The sequence below is a fragment of the Lycorma delicatula genome, chromosome 5 (assembly GCF_047948215.1).
Source record: "Lycorma delicatula isolate Av1 chromosome 5, ASM4794821v1, whole genome shotgun sequence".
Lineage (NCBI taxonomy): Eukaryota > Metazoa > Arthropoda > Insecta > Hemiptera > Fulgoridae > Lycorma > Lycorma delicatula.
This window is the reverse complement of record NC_134459.1, coordinates 7,815,985-7,837,653: the sequence shown is the minus strand read 5'-3', so window position 1 is coordinate 7,837,653 and position 21,669 is coordinate 7,815,985. Positions and strand designations below refer to the sequence as shown.

General features: G+C 30.4%; 1 protein-coding gene across 2 annotated transcripts in view; it reads left to right on the top strand.

Annotated features, from left to right (window-relative positions):
• Positions 1–30: 30 nt before the first annotated feature.
• The window catches only part of Kdm3 (Lysine demethylase 3), a 1,124,787-nt gene continuing 1,103,148 nt past the window's right edge, over positions 31–21,669 (top strand). For both annotated transcript variants that reach the window (XM_075365596.1, XM_075365594.1), the window contains exon 1: positions 31–284. In XM_075365596.1, coding sequence (XP_075221711.1) covers positions 129–284 — 156 coding nt within the window. In that variant the 5' untranslated portion in view covers positions 31–128. The remainder of the gene's footprint in view (positions 285–21,669) is intronic.

The window sequence follows — 21,669 nt, the reverse complement described above, 5'->3', positions numbered from 1 at the left end:
GGCTGCACAATGTTTTCATAAGTATCAAAGCGCGAGTTGTAGTGGTGAGTAGTGTCAACCTGTGTAGTGATGAAAATTTTGACATTTGTGGTGTTTTGTGAATTGAATATGGTTATAAAGTGTGTATAATGGCTCATAAATTTAGAGATGAAGTAGTGGGTAAAAGATTTTTGTCTGTGAGTGGAAATTCTAAGCTGAAATTATCAAAAATAAGTGAGTGGGGTTGGAAGGCGGGAGTTATTCGAGCTGCAACACACAAGGATAATTCAAATAAAGATCTTCAGGTAAAATAACGTGATTTTTAGTTACGGTAAATAAAAATAGTTATTAGTAATTTGTAGTATTATTTACATATAGTTGCTGGGTGAGTTAGATTTTAATCGACCTATAAACCAAAAAGTTTTTAGCCACTATTAGTAACTAGTAATTTTGAATTCTTATCACGTTTCGTTCAGGGGTATCAAAACTATTTTGAGAAAATGTTAAATTTTTTGATAAAAAATTAATAATTTTAAGTACGCAAAAAATTATTAATAGTAAGATAATATCACCCGAGATTATTTGGTAATTTAGAATTTAGTGATATAATTTACTACGCGTATAAATATTAAAAAATACGCAAAAATAAAAAAAAATAATCATCGGTAACTCAATCGCACAGTATTCAAAACTGTTAACTGCTTCAACCTGTATTCGGGAAATCAGGTACGGTACCCTGCCGAGTTAAAGTGCATCATTATAATTTTATTCAATAATTAAAAATTCCAAATTAAAATTTTCTTGTTGCCAGTAGTTTTCTTTTTATTTTTTCTCTTGTATGCTTCATTTCCTTTAATATCAGGGATCTAGGTCACAAATACACCTCAGTGATGACTGGAAAATATTCAGTTTAATTCTTTGTATTCTTCACTTGTGAATGCTAAAAAAACTTGGAAGTTTTGCAGGATTAAAAAACTATTGATTTTTGTATTTTGTGTGATGTGTTGAAAATTGTTTATTAATTAAAACCAAAAAAATTAAAAAGATTTTTACTCATACTGAATGAAGGTAATTTTGCCATGTTTTAGTCATCAGCTTAATGATTTATATATTTTTGTACTTATATTGAATTTGTCACTTGTTATTGAACTTTTGTTAATTTTAGGCTTGTTTGGGGGAAGTTTATTATGGACTTTATGAAAATTTTTATTTCATTGGTTTTCTTACAGCATATCATGCCGTTAATCGTTATTTATAAATTAAATTTTGTACTTTAAATTTAGGCCTGTGCTAGTTCTGTAAATATTTAATTTTAACACAATTAATAAACAGAGGATTAGATTAGATTACATTATTTTTTCATAAAAAAATATTGTTTGTTACTGTTGAATATACTGATGTAAAATTCTTGTTTTTAAAGCCAATTTTTTTTTTTCATAAATTGTTCCTTAATAAAGTGTAAATGTACATAGAGACTATTTTTAATTCAGATTTAATTATTATTTTACAGAATCAAGTTTTTCTGGATATAAATTTACTTCTAACAATTTTACTGATCGATAATGTTTTAGAGTTTTATGTCAAATTAAAATTTAATTTGTTAATTATTATAATCTCCTCGTTAAGCTTTAGTCTATCGATTGTAATTTTTGCTTAAATTCTGTTACACATTTGATTCTAGCAATGTAAAATGTTTAATATCGAATAATTTATGAGAAATTAGCTTACAATATAATCATTCGTGTTAAGTTTTATATAATTCTTGTTCTCTGGATATGGGAGGTTTATGTGTAAGTTTCCTCATGCCCTTCTTGTAATTCAATTATATTAACACAGGAATTATGATGTAACATTTGTTACATCATAGACCATTTAAATGTGAAATACAGTCATTTTTCTTTTCACAGTCAGAACTGGTCTTTAAAAACCAAAATTAACATTTTTACATGTTCATTCGCCGTAATTATATTATGTTTTTCATAATATAAACCATTTAATAATCTGTATTACATATTTTAGTTATAGGTGTACAATTAAATTGACCTCCTGATATATAAAGTTTTATTTTTTTTTTTGGTATAATATAAATATTACTCTTATAATGCATAAACATGCATCCACATGTACATTATTCACGGTATTGCTGTCACCACCAGATGGTACAGGTCATTTTGTTAACCAGTATCGTTGCTTGCATAAGTAAGATCATAAATAACTTAATAGAAAAATAAATATGGATGTAACATAATGTTTAATCGTACATAAAAGACTATAAATAAATATACGGTACCTCAGTCTTTTACAGCAAGTTCTAAGTTCAAATGCGATTTAGACTTTATATATTAAAAAAGTCATCTGTTGGTAATCATTATCAGGTGTAGCGATAGCATTTATTTCAAATTATGTAGGTCTATTATTTGAGTTAAACAAAAATTACAACTTTTGTGACCGCCAAGTTGCTTATTTTATATAAAACTTTGAAAAAAAAGTAAAATTTAATGTAAGAATTATTTTTAATCGACTCAGAAATCTCAAAACCACAAAAGTCATAAATATTTTCTTATTAAAATCAAAAAAAATATTATTACAGCTTTTTTTTATAAGGGAGGTTTTCTTTTGGAAGGGGTTCTTCAAGGAAGGGATGTATTTATTTATTACTGCATTACAGTATGCTTACATCTTATTAGAATAAGAGATTTATACAAAAAATGAGGTATAATTATGAAGATGTGACATCAGCGTTTTCTAAAGTCACTGTATCATCCAATATAGCAAATTTACCACAACCGGTTTAAAAAATTGATTGCCGATAAATAATTATTATTATTATATTTTAAATTGTTATCTCGGTAATTAATTATTTTGTTATCAGCTTCAGTATTCTTCAATTCATTAATAATCATTTGATATTACTAAATTTATTTAAAATATTAAATTTTATTTTTTACTTATAATTTTTTTAAATAAATAAAATTTATTTTGACAATTTGGTGTTTTTATTTTTAAACAGAAAAATTTTTCACCAAGAATTTGACCATATATTTTAATTCATTGTAATTAATAAAAAAAAATCATTACTAATGGACATAACTTGTTACAGCTATATAATTAAATAAACAAATTCATCATATATTCTCATTTCTTAAGATTAATTACATGCATATGTATATATATATATATATATATATAATAGAAAATTATTACTATATACATATATAATAATTTTCTTTTTTTGGAGGAAAAGTAATTTTATTATTTTTATTGGCTATTAAATAATACTTAATTTTTTTTAATTTGTTCCTAAAATACTTAATTTGTTGCATCATCTTATAATATAGATAAATATGTGCCAAACATACATTAATGCCTTCTAAATTGTTATTTTTTATATGTATTTTATTTATTTAATATCCCCACATATTTGCTGTAGTATTATTTCAAACATTTTTTTTTGTTTTGTATAAAATACTGATCTAATCAAGGTTTTACCATGGTTTCCTGTATACTTGTTGATTACAATTATATCCCCTTACTTTAATTTTTTTTTTTTTTTTAAATGCCATTACCCGCAACAGTTGGTTATTAAAAATAACAACCGGCTCGTCTACTAAGTTAAATGAAGAATGCCTTTTCTTTGCCGAGCCATATATGCGGTTGCATTCAGCATTCCAAGGAAAATTTTGGTGTTAAGAACTCCGAGCGACACCACATTTTGTTCGTTACATCGACCGGCCGTATATTGAACATTAATATTCCTAGATAAAGCGACTCCGACTGCTATACCTTAACTGCTCTCTACGGGTCTCAGCCTGTATACTCGTGTATATAATATCCCCTTTCTCTTGTAAAACAATTCGTTGTATGCACAGCTTCAATTCAGCAAGTCAGGTGTTTGTTACGGTTATTTATTTTGTTACTTAAATATTAGACGGTCGACATATCAATTCGAGATTACCGAATACCGAAATTCAAAACACAAAAAATATAACCGGTTATCAATGAAAAGCCTAGTAAGACTTTACGAACGAACATTCTTATTATTATTATTATTATTATTATTACAATTCTGTAGATTTTTAATCCATTTCTAACAGAGTGATTATCTCCTACTTATATTTACGCTAAATTAATAAAAAATATAGTTAAAAGAAGAGACAGACTTATAGGCCAGATACTAAGGCATCCTGGAATAGTCGCTTTAATATTGGAAGGACAGGTAGAAGGGAAAAATTGTGTAGGCAGGCCACGTTTGGAGTATGTAAAACAAATTGTTAGGGATGTAGGATGTAGAGGGTATACTGAAATGAAACGACTAGCACTAGATAGGGAATCTTGGAGAGCTGCATCAAACCAGTCAAATGACTGGAAAAAAAATTAATAAAAAAAAATTTCTCGTGTTTTGGCAGTTTTATGGCATTTTTTCAACGATTAAAAAAGTAGTTTTTCTTGCCGTTTCGGGTATTATATTTGATTTACAAAATTGATATTTATATATTTTATGCGTTCTAGTAAACATCGGTTCGTTTGAAACGATTTAATAGCTTGCACCGTTATCGTGTAATGATTATTAAAAAATGTTAATTATGGCGACCGTTTGAGACGAACCTGACGGCCGATCGCGATCATCCGTCGTATTTTTGTAATCCTTTAACGACGCGTAATCCGAATCCGTAATAAAAATCCGAGATAAAAAGCGTTCGCACAAATACATTCATATTGAATTCAATATCGAATTGTTCGTTCGTTGAAAACCCAAAAACAATGATAGAATATAGATATAGATAGCTGTAATTATACGGTTGGCAACGCGGTACAAAATTAAGTACGGATGCGTCTTAATAATATTTAACAATAAATAAAAGATTATAAGTAAATATATAGTATCTTGTTCTTTTATACATAAGGTTCTGGGTTCGAATGCGGTCGGTCTTGCCGTTCTTTTTATACGTTAAAAAAATTCATTTATTATTATCGGTAATCGTTATCGAGCGTTAACCGAATTTTATTTCAAATAGGTCTAACATTCGAATCGATTAAAAAAGAATTTGAACTTATGCGACCGCTCAGTTGTTTGTGTAACAAGAGATAAGTTGCGTTTTGTTATCGGTATTTTTCTTATAAAATTAAATAATATAATAATATATTGATAAACCAAAATAAAAATAATGTAAACCGGTTGCATCTCTGGTTGCTATGAATTTAGCGTTCCCTCTTTTACTGTTTTCTTACAGAAAATTTTGTATCCGTCTCGTGAAGTATACTTGAAACGTCTTTATCCCGTATTGTTTACATCGTTCTTGAATTCATACATTTTAGAATGTTTTTCTACAATACGTTATGTTATTTATTTTACTAAATATAACGTTTATAATAATTTCATTCCTATCGATTTTTCTTTTTTTAATAATATTACGATTAATAATTTTTCCATTACGGGATACAAACTTTAATTTTTAACTGTTGTTTTAATTAATAAACTGTTAAATTTCGGTATACAGTTACCTGTTTTTACAATCCATATTGAATTTTAGTTAAAAATAAAAATAGTCTTTTTGGTGGTTGAGTTCAATTAACCTACGTCTCAGGAACGATCGACCCTTTCTTTCTTTTAACTGTTTAGCCTCCGGTAACTACCGTAAAGATAATACTTCAGAGGATGATATGTATGAGTGTAAATGAAGTGTGTAGTCTTGTACATACTCAGTTCGACTATTCCTGAGATGTGCGGTTAATTGAAACCCAACCGCCAAAGAACACCGGTATCCACGATCTAGTATTCAAATCCGTGTAAAAATAATTGGCTCTACTAGGATTTGAACGCTGGAACTCTCGGTTTCCAAATCAGCTGATTTGGGAAGACGCGTTCACCACTAGACCGACCCGATGGGTTAGGAACGATCGACCGAAACTGAACAAGACCACACTTCATATTCATTCATACATATTTTCTTCATTCGTTCTCTGAAGTAATGCCTCACGATGATTCCGGAGACTACACAGAAAAAAAGAAATTAAAAATAAAAAAAGTTACCAAATTTACCGAATAATAATTATATAATTTTCAAAAGTAATACCTTTAAATTTTAAATTAAAAAAATTGTTTGTTTCTCGCAAGTAGCTGGAATTACTCGAATATAAATGAAGTACATTCGTCTGTCTTTCCACGATCAGTTCGCTGTGATTAACGCGTTAGGAAACAGGACAGAGTAATGTCAAAATTATTTATCGGAATATAACTATAATTACATCCCCTTTATATTATCAGTGCTTATTATTATTATTAGTACTCGGCATGTAGAGTTAATACGCTTTTTAATTTACGATGATTTACTATAATTAAACGCAATTATCGATCAAGGAACTAGTTTTATTGTAATCTCGACCGGTGAGTTATAAACTCATTTTAGCGACAAAAAATTTCCTTTCTCCATTCGATTAAATATAGACATACGTATTTTTCAACTTCCATAAGCTACCTTGATTTTAATGTTAACCGCTACAACTCCTAATCTTTAATAACTTCGCAGACTTATACGAACGAACGCATTATTTTCTACGATATAAAGTCTGCGAAGTTATTAAAGATTAGGATTGTACCGGTTAACATAAGTTCGTTCGTATAAGACCGATCCGGTTTTCTGTGTTTTTCTTCAATTTTTATTTTTAAATTATTTACGGTTTTATTTTTATAAGCCATATTTACATAAAATAATCTTTTGCGAGCATCTGTAAACATTATTAGGTTTTAAGTTCGATAAGACACAATTATTATAATCGTACAGTTATCATGCACTACGTCCCGTCACCGTTCTCCTTTTTTTCCAAAAAAAAAAATTTAAATAAATTTTTCAGCTTTACTTTTTAAGCTAGGAGCTTAAAACACCTCCCGTTTTCTTCTAGATCATCTATAAAATTTTATTCTACACCGTGCTTTTTTCTTGTACCTTTCACTATTCCCTCCGGCATCGTTATTAATCCTTCCCTCGTCGTATATCCCGGCCGCTCGGCTTAACTATTCTGAATTAAACCGCATTTTAATTTCTGATTTTCCATTTTACTTCGGTACTTTTCACTCTGTCCTCCGATTAAATTTCTGCGGTATTTTCCGTGACGATATATAATCCCTGCGGTTCATTTTATCCTGATTTCTAACAGAAACCGGTTTAACAAAAAGATTTAAAATGTAATCCGAACGTGTCTTCCACCTTACCGGGTAAAATTTATAACTGTTTTAATGGAATTTACATAAAATGTTATCGTTCGGATCGTTATCTAAACCGCATTATATTTTTCTATTACTTTTTGTAAGTCTGGACGGGAATCTTTTATAACCTTACATTAATTATTAAACTTTAATTATATGCGATTTCCCCCACCATTCATTTTGTTATTTTTTTAACCTCAAGGTATTTAATACATCCTACATCCTCGGTTAACTGTTTTCTATATTCCCGGCTTTAACTTCCTGTATATGTTTTACCGTTTACGAATTTTTCTATCCACAGATCAACTAAACTTAGATATGTTAATACGCGGCCCTTCAGAACTACTTTCTGTATCTTTGATTCAACGTAAATTTCTTTCATCTTAAGACCTCTCGTTTTGTAATTTATCGACCCGTTTAATTTTCATTATCCTCTTGTAATAATCGTTTAAAGATCTTTATTATTATTTTTTATCGTCTATGTCGTTTACATCTCTCTTCATTATAGCTAATTTATTTTACGAATTTTTCTTATTTTTATATTTATTTCCGTGTTTATAATGTTTCTCTGCTAAAATTTCTTTAACGCATATTACGGCCATCCCTTTTTTGATTATTTGTTTTTCAAAATTGTATAATTTATTTAGTTTATCTGTACTGCAGTTTTTGATCGCTTTTACCTTTTAGATTATTTATCCTTAAAAATTAAATTCCGTTATGAAAGATTTTTTGAAATTTTTTTGGGAAGGGAAATATATGTAATTATATTTATAAAATTGTATTCGATTGTTTTACCGTTAAAAGAATTTTCGATTACCGTATTTTTTTTCTTTTTTTAAAGATATCTAATTTATATTATTTCGCAAAGATAAATGGTAAAAAGTAAAATTCCGGTATAACTACAGAGTATATAGGTTTATTCATCTCGGTTTATAATGAACTTAGTTTTTAGTATATTTCTGTTTTGTCAAGGAAAATTTTGTAACCTCGTGAATTATACTTGAAATGTCTTTGTCCCTTTTGTTTACGTCATTCTTGAGTCGTAGAATGTTTTAACATTTTTCTACGACGTTATGTATTATTTAATTAAATATAACTTTTATTAATTTTAATAAGTTTTCTGTTACGGGATGTATAATTTGTATAAACTATTACAAGGTAATCTTTTGCACATATATCATTTCAACAGATGTATAAATTTCTTTTCTGGTTCACTAACTTTTACCGGTTCATTGTTTTTGTGCGTGTATACGTAATGAATTTTTTTTATTTTTCATTTTTTTTTTTTGTTTTCAGTCATTTGACTGGTTTGATGCAACTCTCCAAGATTCCTTATCTAGTGCTAGTCGTTTCATTTCGGTATACCCCCTACATCCTACATCCCTAACAATTTGTTTTACATATTACAAACGTGGCCTGCCTACACAATTTTTTCCTTCTACCTGTCCTTCCAATATTAAAGCGACTATTCCAGGATGCCTTAGTATGTGGCCTATAAGTCTGTCTTTTCTTTTAACTATATTTTTCCAAACGCTTCTTTCTTCATCTATTTGCCGCAATATCTCTTCATTTATCACTTTATCAACCCGTCTGATTTTTAACATTCTCCTATAGCACCGCATTTCAAAAGCTTCTAATCTTTTCTTCTCAGATACTCCGATCGTCCAAGTTTCACTTCCATATAAAGCGACGCTCCAAACATACACTTTCAAAAATCTTTTCCTGATATTTAAATTAATTTTTGATGTAAACAAATTAGATTTCTTACTGAAGGCTCGTTTCGCTTGTGTTATTCGGCATTTTATATCGCTTCTGCTTCGTCCATCTTTACTAATTCTACTTCCCAAATAACAAAATTCTTCTACCTCCATAATCTTTTCTCCTCCTATTTTCACATTCAGCGGTCCATCTTTGTTATTTCTACTACATTTCATTACTTTTGTTTTGTTCTTGTTTATTTTCACGCGATAGTTCTTGCGTAGGACTTCATCTATGCCGTTCATTGTTTCTTCTAAATCCTTTTTACTCTCGGCTAGAATTACTATATCAACGGCAAATCGTAGCATCTTTATCTTTTCACCTTGTACTGTTACTCCGAATCTAAATTGTTCTTTAACATCATTAACCGCTAGTTCCATGTAAAGATTAAAAAGTAACGGAGACATGTAACATCCTTGTCGGACTCCCTTTCTTATTACGGCTTCTTTCTTATGTTCTTCAATTGTTACTGTTGCCGTTTGGTTCCTGTACATGTTTGCAATTGTTCTTCTATCTCTGTATTTGAACCCTAATTTTTTTAAAATGCTGAACATTTTATTCCAGTCTACGTTATCGAATGCCTTTTCTAGGTCTATAAACGCCAAGTATGTCGGTTTGTTTTTCTTTAATCTTCCTTCTACTATCAATCTGAGGCCTAAAATTGCTTCCCTTGTCCCTATACTTTTCCTGAAACCAAATCGGTCTTATCCTAACACTTCGTCCACTCTCCTCTCAATTCTTCTGTATAGAATTCTAGTCAAGATTTTTGATGCGTGACTAGTTAAACTAATTGTTCTGTATTCTTCACATTTATTTGCCCCTGCTTTCTTTGGTATCATGACTATAACACTTTTTTTGAAGTCTAATGGAAATTCCCCTTTTTCATAAATATTACACAACAGTTTGTATAATCTATCAATCGCTTCCTCACCTGCACTGCGCAGTAATTCTACAGGTATTCTGTCTATTCATTCATTCTGTTCATTTTTCATAATATTAATAATTAAATGATACGCGTGTTTTGCAAGCGCATTAGGTATTTAAATATTTAGCGAGTTTGTATTTATCGAACGTTTTATTTACCTTGAAAAATTACACGAGAAAATTAATCCGTATTATAAAATTTTAATTATTCATTGTATTCGATTATGCCTTACTAGTAATTTTATTTCTTAACCCAGGTATTAAAATAAAATCGATAACTTTATTTATTTTATCAAATTTTAAATAGCCCATTTTCGTTATTATAAAAAACGTGTAAATCCATTACCCGACAAATAAATTACGATTGCTATTATTAGTAGCCCACCGGCCGGTCCAGTGGTTAATTAACTACGGTCGCAAATGTCGGTTGTTTGACGGTTGATTTTCGAAGTCGAAGGTTCTGAAGTTGAAATCTTAGTAAATGTTTATACGAATTTGAATACTAGACAGCAGATACCGGTGGACTTTGGTTGTTAGGGTTCGATTAACCGTACGCCGTACGGAAAGAAATCGGGATGAGTCTGTTCAAGATTACACCTCATTTACATGTCATACATATCATCCCCATCTTATTGGGCCGTGCAAGGAGGAGGTTATTTATTGTTCGCTAGTCGAATAGATTGCAACGTAAACATTAGGAAAATGAATGTAAACGGCTCCTTTTATCTTTAAAATACGTAATAAAATGTTAAAAAGTCTTCATTAGTTTTGTTGTGGATGTTCTTTGATATAAAATGTATTTATTAATAACGCTTTTTTCGATCGAATTTTGATCTCCCGTTTCTTCGTTTTTCTTTTTTATTAATGTACGTATTAATTTCATTTCGTTAGACGTTAAGCGAAGCAAATATAAAACAATTTACTTTAAAAAGCATATGTATCACTGGTGCGGTTCATAATGATGTACAGCCGAAAGTGCTCGTGACGTTTTATTTTATGCGTTTGCTATAGATCGTTTTATATAACCGATACTGAATTATCGTCTAGTTAAATAAAAATATGTTTGGAATTAAGCAATGTTTGTAATTTATATGCGATACACACTCTATACACAGGTATTTTTTATGTATAGGCTATGCATACTTACTGTTCGGTTTACGGTTATCTTATCGATATATTGTTATATAAACACACCGTTTATTTATGTTTTCTGTAAAACCTCTAAAACTACCGACCCGGTTTTTTAAACTGTTTTCTCTAGTTTAAGTGCTATTCGTTTAGAATTTCAATTTCAGGCTGTTTATGAATACACTATTTTTTTTTGAGGCTGTTACCGATACTCCATCTGACTACTATTCAGTTCGCTTTGGTCGATCTAAGTCGTAAACAAAAATAAAAATCATTTAAAATGGAAATATATTTCTCAGTTTAATAGGATTTTTTTCAGCATTTTAACGTTTCTTGAAATACGATTTGTCCTTTTCAAAAAATGTATAATAATTCTTATAAAGCAGACTTACTGAAGTGTATACGGGTAATTTTTTTTCATCTTGATATTTAAAAAAACAATATCCTCAGTTTTTCATAGGATTTAGTCATACGATGTTATCAAACGGAAGGCAAAAATAAATCAAAGTTATATTTTAGTGTAAGTTCGACAAAAATAGGGTTTTTTTCTGTTGTTAAATTAGATTACCGATGATTTAACGATTTTTTTTTGCGTTTGCTTATTCGTCGTTTCGTTTATCCCTGCATTTGTTCGAACGATATTTTTACAATAACTCGGCACGTTTTACAAGCTGCTGTACTAAATTGTTATCGATGAATGAAATACGGCTGTTCGGTCGATGAAAAATGCGTTAAGAAACGCGTGTGAATTACTTGTATAATACTGCACAGAAAAGCTTGAACGTTTGTAAAATTACGTACAAAAAATATTTTTTTTGGTACGTGTATGTTGCGTCGCGTCCGCACGTGTTCTTACGCGTGTAAAATCAAATTATTAACGTAAAATCGGATTTTAGTTTAGCGGGTTATTTCCTTGACCCTTTTTTCTTATTATTTTTAAATATTATAAACTTATTAAAATTTGGTTGTTATTCGTACGTATAATATGAATTTTAACTTCACAAATTAAATAAAAAAAGCTCTTTAATGTTCATAATGCTATAAAATTATAAGCATCTAAAAAATGTGTTATGTAACTTTCACCGTTATAACAATACTTTGTTATATGCGACTCGTTTTTCTGGAAGGAATGTTTGCGTAGTGTTGTTTTATCGCAATATTATTTTTTTATTAATCCTTCAGTTATCGTTTAATATTAAATGTTTATAGTCAGGCAATTTTTTGTTAAAAAAATAAAACCGATTCTAGTTTCTTCCGGGTGTTGTAAATACGTAAAAAATACCTGGTTTACAAAGATTTTTATGGATCTTAATCTATATTTTTCGGCTTATACGGTCTGAATTTAAAAAAAAAAACGTTTGTCGGTTGAATCAGGAGTTTGAAAATTTGTTGTACTTTTAATCAAGTTTACGTCTGTGTCCTTTAAAGATTAAATGGGACTGAGATAATCATTCAAAAATTACATAATCGTAACATTTTATCGTTTTTAGAGCCCTCTTTCCCGTACGTGAGATCCAAAAAATTATTTTTTCACTCTTTATTTCTACGTAATATTTAGTAGAAAATTCATTCAAGCGTTATTTTCTTCTGCCTTTCCTAGCATTGTCACTCTTAACATTTGTAGGACCCGCCTCGAAGTATCACCGTTCTCAAAACTACTTTTAGCACTCAGGATTGTGTTAAAAGTAGTTTTAAGAATGGAGGTACTTCGAAACGAGTCGAATACGAATGTTAGAGTAACAAGGCTAGGAAACGCAGAAAATAACACTCGAATGAGTTATGACAATCCTACCGGAAATATAAAATATTGTGAAAATTGTAGTAGAAATAAAATAAATGAAAAGACTCCAAAAGACAATTTTTAAAAAAAAGATTAGAATTATTTTGTTTTATGACTGTTCATTGTAAATATTTATGCATATTTTTTTATTTTTTTATTTTGGTTGAATGTTATAAAAAATATGTAATGCTATTGCTAGAAGTAAATAATACGGTAGGAAACATTAGAAAATTATTGAAATTTAAATAATTCTTTGGAAAAATTTAATTCAGATTAAAACAAAAAAAAAGTATAACAAAGTCGTTTTAATTTCCTGTCATCGGATTCTTATTTATATGTAGCAGAAAAATAATGAAACGTGATAAAAGTTTTAAAAAATCCAAAAAATCGATATTTTCATTTTTTTGATCGGCTCCCCACCCTCAATATTGTCCCTATAGTATTTTTTTTGGGAGCCGTTTGCACTATTACTATACTTAGCAACACATTAAAAAAAATTTTGTTAAAATATTTGCAATAAATATTGCTTTTTCGATTTTTAGTGATGGAGAGAATTTAGGGGCAATTTTTTTTTTTTTAACGGTAAGATAAGCATGTACGAATATACGGGGCGTAATTATAAAGTGGTGTTATGTTAGCAAACGTTTGAGAAAATTGATCCCGAAGAAACTACCTATCCACCGTCTTTAGATATTGGCTCCAAACTTTTACTAACAAATTGCTCCATATATCCTAGTCTGCCAAATTTCATCAAAATCGGTTTATCCAGTTAAAAGCTCCAAACACGCCAACACACGTACGTAACCCCCATTTTTGTTTTTTGATTTCCCTGAGTGATGAAACGTCGAAAAAACTCATACTAATATTTTTTGACCGATTACGATTTATTAACTTCTTGCAGCATAATTCTAGCAGTATGACCTTCAAGGTTATACGTATGACACGTATTTCAATGTAAAAGTTTCTGTTCTTTTCATTGGTGGGCCTGAGAAAAGGTCATTCCGTTTGAAAAAAATCGTGTTTAACGTTGAAATAAGATCATGGTCAAATCAAAGATCACCATGAGGTGTTCCTCTACAATCTGAGTAACTTTTGTTTAGGTTATTTTTTTGTGTTTAGTTTACGAGAAAATCACATTTTTTTAACCTCCGGGTTCGCAGTTAAGTTTTTCCGCAGAGGATGAAATGAATGTTTTGTAGCGCGTGTGAAAAATGCCATGCCTGACCGGGATTCGAACCCAGGACCTCCGGGTGAAAGGCCGAGACGCTACCACTCGCGCCACGGAGGCCGCGTCACCTGGTAATTAAAATGTAACACCCTGAAAAAAGATGTAAAGTTATATTGTGACCGCACATTTCGATACAAAATGTTCTGCTTTTTTCATTGGTGGGTCAAAAAATAGGTCATTCCATTTGAAAAAATCGTGTTAACCTTGAAATAACGGTCATTGTCAAATCCAAGGTCACAATGAAGTGTCCGCTTTCTAATCCGAGTAACTTTTGTGTAAATAATGTTTTTGTATTGTGCGTAGTTTTCGAGAAAATCACCTGAGGCGATTAAAATGTCACACCCTGAGATAAGATCCAAGGTCATATTGTGACCACACATTTCAATATAAAATTTTCTGATTTTTTTCGTGGTGGGGTCAAAAATACGTCACCTCATTTGAAAAAATCGTGTTAACCTTGAAATAACGGTCAAGGTCAAATCCAAGGTCACTGTAAGGTGTCCCTTCTCCAATCTGAGTAACTTTTGTTAGGTAATTTTTTTGTATTGTGCGTAGTTTACGAGAAATTCGCCTGGGGCGATTAAAATGAAACACCCTACATTTATATAATTTTTTTTAATTAGTCGAGAATCATGAAAAGTTATTAACAAATTAAATATTTTTGATATGAAATATGCACAAAAAAAATTTCATATTGAGAATTATTATATTTTATAATTACTGGATTGATATTGTTTTCCAAAAGAAAATTTAATTTTTTCTTTGTAAAAAATGATTTGTATTGTATTTCTGTAAATTGTTTATTTATTTTTTTAGGTAACATTTGGTTTTCATTTTTTTAACACAAAGTTCCCTGGTAAAATTGGATATATTATTCATTCTTTGTAGATAAAAATATTGAAACAAGTATTTTTAAACGAATTTCAGGTTTCTTTGACGTTTAGATATATCTTACTGAATTTTCCTCTGTAAAATCGATTAAAAGTTTATTTTATATCGATTAAATCTTTACCTACAAAAGTACAGCCATCAAAAAATTTCTTTCTACCAGAGAGTTACTACTTAGATCTTCCTCTACCGCACATTAGATGAAATAAGATTTTGTAAAACCCTCCTCTCGATTATACTTACGCAATCAATTGACGACCCCAAGGGCGAAGATAAAAGCAATAACTGCTCTCTATTTGGTATACCAGATGATTCAAAACGGACTTCACAACTTTAAAAGCGTATAATTTATTTAGATAACTTAACAGATTTGGTTGAGGTCGCATTTCATTGAAGAACAAATAAAGTTTATCATCTAACATTCACTTTTTTTCGTTGTGGCTTCTATTTTTAATGCGACATACGTCCAGTCTGAAGTCGATTTCATTCCAGACTGTAGCTAGCAAGTCGGGCGTTATCTCTGCAGCTGCAGCGTTAATTCCAAGTCTTAGCTGAACAAAATCAGCAGCCAGAGGCGGTACATAAACCCGATCTTTAATGAAACTCCACAAGAAAAAATCTAGCGGGGTCAAATCTGGGAGCCAGGTGGCCCTATTATTCGACCTTCACGACCGATCCACCGATCTGGGAATCTAATATCAAGAAAATCTCGAACTTTTAAGTGAAAATAAGGTGGTGCCCAGCCTTGCTGATAGTAATTTTCTCAAATTTGTCATCATCGTCTAACAGGAATTAGAAAATTTTGAAGCTCAGGGAATTTGTTGGGAAGCCCAGGATTTTGTTTGCTTAGGGTACAAAAAATTACTTACCTCTAATGTCCTGCAGAGTTTCATGAAAGTTTTCGCTACTCCATATTCGACAGTTATGGATGTTCACCTTTCCGCTGATGTGAAACGTTGATTCATCACTAAAAATTACATCGTCTAAAAATGTATCGTTGACTGCAATTCTATCCGTTATTTCCATACAAAACTGCAGCCGTGCAATTTTGTAATGAGTTAAACCAGAGTTAGTTTCACATCAAGTACAATCGTTTACGTAATACGCGCCAAACAGTGGTTTGTAGAATGCCAATCCCACATGACCCACGTCGAGTTGATTTTTTTGGACTACGAAAGCTTTGCATTTCTCTGAGTTGTTCCACAGCAGCTTCCGGGACGCGTGGACGTGCCGGTTATTTTGTACGTTTAACAGAACAACCTTCTGAACGAAGGAGTAAGTTGTCTACTAGGAGGCTCCCTACCGTACTCTCTACGAAAATTACGTTGAACTGCAGTCGCTGACTGAAATCGTGAAACCAATATATACACAAGCGGGCACATGTATTCATTTTTAACAACACATGACAGCGCCGGTGGCCGAATTCGGTACTAATGAATTAGAGTCAAAATCTTATGTATTTGCTATGAAATGAGACATCAACCGAATTTTTAAGTTAGCTAAATAAAATTTTTTACGCTTTTAAAGTCGAAAAGTCTTTTTTCAATCACCCGATTTATCGATTTCACCGGTGAACATAAAGTGTGAAATTGAAAAGGGAGTAGGTGTTCTATATAGTATTGCAAATGCTGAATCTGAATATGTATTCCGAAACAACCAACGCATAACCTTCTTAAGTTACAACCCCTTAAATATATTTATTTATTATTCGTGGAACAAACAATATAAATAAGTTAGTACGTGGTATGTTTGCTTTTGCAAGTCTGATTTACGTATATTGCAATGCATGTTGTGTTGACCTGTATTTGGTACGTAACAGACATGTCAGTGAGTCAAGTAATCGGTAATTCAACGTGATGAAATTTTCTTCAGTGAATTCAGCTCTTGGTTTGACTTACTGTGTACTTTAGCTGTGGTAGTGGTTTTATCATTCACATATAAAAATTTTCATAAGTGATTCCATAAATTTAGTGAAAAATTTTTATGACAGAACAACTTTTGTTCTTTTGCGTGTGTGTGTGTGTGTATGTGTGTGTGTGTGTGTGTGTGTGTGTGTGTGTGTGTGTGTGTGTGTGTGTGTTTCGTGCTGAGTTTTACTGCACTGCATGGTAAAATAATTTTATGAAGTATTTTAAGTAATTAATTACTTATAAATTAAAACTTAGTAATTTTTATAATTAAGTTAGTATTTCTGTAATATTTCAGTTTTTTTTTTATTCATTACAACAGTTTGAATTTTACAGTGAATAAAAATCGGACTGGTAAAACTTCTCCAAATATTTTTTGTTACGTTTGCATAGAATTCACCACGAAAAGTCAACGAAAACCGGTATCGAATCTGCTGAAAACCGCTTACAAACATTATTTGACTGTCCCTTTGGATACCAAGATAAATCTTGGTCTCCACGTGTAGCACGCATCAAGTGCTACGTTAAACTACCCAGTGGTTAAAAGGGAAGAGAAGAGCAATTGCTCTTTTGGCGTACCTGTGATTTGACGAGAGCCTACTGACCATTATGATGATTGCTATTTTTGCTCCACGAATGTTACCGGTTTCAATTCAAACAATAAAAGCAGTGTCACAAACCCAAATGTTCGTTCGGCTATGAGATCACTAGTACTTCATGGTGTCGATTTACCGACAACGACCTTTTTGGAAAGAAATTTCTGATTCCCCAGAAGGGGAATCAACCGATGAATCCGCAACTTCAATAGATATTAAATACCGGTCCAGAAGAATCAAATACTGAACCTCACCTCATCACACAAGCAGAACTGAGCGACCTAATTCGGGACTTCTGTTTGTCGAAAAAACATGCAGAACTGCTAGTTTCACGTCTTAAAGAATGAAATTTATTAAACAAGGATATTAAAATTTCAGTACATAGAAATCGAAACGGAAACGGGCTAATATCTGAACTGGACATTGAATATGTTATTCATAATCGGCGTTTATTTATAGACTCATAAAAAAAAGCTTAAAGGCAGTATTGCATTACTCGAATAAACTTTCTTCTATACCGGTAGCACATCCTATAGGAATGAAAGAAACGTATGAAATATGTCAAACATTTTTAAATCTATCAAGTACGATGAACACTCATGACAAATCATCGCTGACCTGAAAGCGATACGCCTTCTTCTCGATCTCCAGAGTAGCTTTACAAAATATATGTGTTTGTTGTGTTTGCGGGATAGTCGGGTTACAGATAAACAATAAGCGGTTAAAGACCGGCCAAAAAGAAATCTGTTTACCCCAAGAAAGGAAAATGTTGTCAATATTCCCCTTGTAGAAACAAGGTGGTTTATTTTACCACCTCTACACGTAAAACCGGGCCTGATGAAAAATTTTGTAAAAACATTAGATAAAGATGGAGACGGCTTTATTTAGCTGAGGTTTTCTCACGATTAAGCGAAACCAAATTAAAATAAAGAATATTCATCGGGTCACAAGTAAGAAAATTAATTCGTGAAAATATATTTGACGGCAAACTGAATCCTAAAAAAGTAGCTGCACGGAAGTCATTCAAAAATGTCGTTACCGGTTTTCTTGGAAACAAAAAAGCTGAAAACTACGATCGGTTTATAAATGAATTGTTAGTGAACTAAAAAATTTAGGCCGCAGAATATCATTGAAAATTCATTTTTTACATTCTCATTTGGACTTTTTCCCTTTAAACTCGGGTGACATCAATGGCGGAGAAAGGTTCCACCGAGATATAATGCAGTTGGAACAACGTATCGAGGCAGGTGGAATAAATCTGTGATGAGTGACTACTGCTGGACGATCAAAAAAGAAGACTTCACCGAACGCAAAAGGAAAATAAAAAAAAAGAAATTAAGATAAACGTAAATTTTTACAAAATAAAGATAAGAATTTCAGTTGTTATTAATACTTTTTGTATTCTATTATTATTTAAGAAGTTTCTCAATATTTTAAAGGGTCATAACTAAAAATCTGGGGTGATGAAGAAAAACTGGTTTCATTAAAAGATTCGGCATAAAAAATACATTCTAATTCACCTACTTTTTTTATCTTAGTTCCAAATTATTTTTTTATTTGTTGACCTGTTTTTTTATTAAAAGATTCCAGTAGCCTTATTAATCGGATCACTGTTTTTTCTTTCATAAATTTTTTGATATTATTTCAGATACATTTAATTGATTTTTTTCAAACTAAGATTAAATATTACATTGGAATAAATCCTCTTTTACATTTTTTTAAGTAATTCTTCTGATTTTTCGTTGTTTGTAAAATGCAGATTTCCAAAACTTTTCGTTTTCTTCTAGTTAAAAAAGAATTATGTTTTTATATATATATATATATATATATATATATATATATATATATATATATATATATATATATATATATGTAATGTAGTGTAATATCTATCCATTACTTTCTTATGATTCATTTACTTAAATATCAAGTTTTTAAAAATCCAAACAAAATATAAGTATTTAACCTATTTATAAGTATTTAACCTAGATTAACCTTTATAAGTATTAACCTTTATATATAACCTTTATAAGTATTTATAGATAAGTATTTAACCTATTTATTGTATTAATACATTGCATACAGTTTTACCTAACTACCTGAGCATAATAAATTACCGTTGTTTTTATTTAACAAAAGAAACGCTATGTAACTACAAAAATTGCCTGTTTGCCTGTTTTAATGGTGTTCATTTTTTTTTTTTTTTTAATCGCGGTAGTTACAAAATATGTTTTTCCTTTTCGTAATACCATCAATTATAGTACTTTATTCGACCAATCTATTTTTTATGGCAACGAACAGAGGTGATTTTTTTTGTTTTATATATATATATTTCGTAGAAAATTTAGGTATTATGTCACCGTAAAAAATTTAATTTGAGAGAAGTCTAGATTTAATCTACTTCTACTCGTAAAATGTGAAGAAATATAGTTTTGAACTGAGCTTGAGTTATTCTCTCTCTCTCACTCTCTCTCTCTCTCACTCACTCACTCTCTCTCTTTCTCATCGGTGAGTCGATTTAAAAATGAGAGGTCTTTTCAACGACTAATTTTTTCTTGCGTAGAACTATTTTAATATTATCAGTTAGTCTAATTATTGGAGAATTTCGTATTTGTTAGTCTAAATTTATCGTAAAATATATTTATTTTTTCGACGGGTAGATACATAAACGTAAGGGCTGTAGATTGTTTTAAATCTTATTTTTGGTAGGGTTGTTTTTAAGATACCAGAACTTATAAAACTCTTAAAATATCTGTATCTAACCTTCGATAGCTTCACGATTTTTATCTTTACTGTTAAGTTTAAGATAAATTTAGAAATGGATTATATGAATTGTATCCTTACAAAATTCCGTTCCATATTCCTTTGTACAACCTTCAAAAGCGTCTGTGGTGAATTAATAATCATTAAAAAAAAAAAATGGTATTATTGAAGTTGATTTTTACTTTTTTACTAATTTATTATACAAAAAAAAAAAAATGAATGAATATGCTTTCTGTGTCATTAAAATTGTGTTTTACAGCTCTTGAAAGATGAAAAAAATTGGAATTCAAATTTTATAGTAGAAACGAAGGTCTGATGAGATTTTGACGTTAGTTCGTCGAACGTGGTATCTAAAATAAGGTAATTAATTTAATTTTCAGTAGTTGAACGGCGGAATTTGTTTTTAAAATCACTAAATTAGTAAGTAAAACGTGTATTCTATCAAATAAAAAATATGATGTGGACATCACATTAATTCCTTGTGTGTTTATTAAATTAAATATATTTTTAAATTTATTTTGTTGTTATTATTAAACTATTATTTATCGTAAAAATCCTTTTACAATCACACGTTAATAATTATTAATAAATCAATATTTTTAAATAAAAAAAAGTTAAAAAAAAGAGATGAAGTCCAATTCGAACCGATGTGTCTTCCTTCCCTTTGGAAGATCTAAATATTTCACGAATAAGAATTTTGTTGGTTTATAATTCTGGAACCGATGAAAATAAGTACTACTTATGATCTATCGTTGAAAAGCTCTTAATAAGAGCTTATTACTGCAGTTAAGAAAAATTCCAAAATCCAAATCATTCGGACGCTTTCGGTTCAGTCGAGTGCAATCAAAAGGGGAGATGCGCAACTAGATGTTACAACAGTCCTAAATCCAAAATTTCAACATTCTACGGCTAATCGTTTGGGTTATGCGAGATACGTACAGACGCCACGTCGAAACTAGTCAAAATGGATATTTCCGTTGAAATCTGAAACCAAAATTTTTCGCGATTACAATAGAAATTATTAATTAAATTCTAAAAAAATATATATTTTTAGGCGGTTTACCCTTTTTCTAAAAAGGTGTAAAGGAATTCAAGCAATTTATGCGTACTTAAAAAGGCCGCTTTAGGTGACTTTTACTTAAATAAAGGAGAAAACTGTCAGTACAGCAGATAGATTTATTTACACATCAGATTTTTACTTTCCCGGTAGTTTCAGTATTATTTATTACAATTTATTTTTTATTTATTACAATTTTTTTTGATTCGGGTCATGAGACGTCAAGAAATGAAAAATAAGAGCTTATTTTGTGTGTGTGAATGACTTGGGATCGGTCGGACTAAAAAGTCCTCTAATACGATTCTGTTATTTCTTGATATGTTACCGTAGTTTGAAGTCATAATCTCTGATGAGTAGGGAGGTAGTACGGGCGGTCGTGAGATTATACTTCGTTTAATGAAAATTTTACTCGTAATAGTTTCGAGCTCTTTCGAAAAGATAAATGAATTTTTTTTTT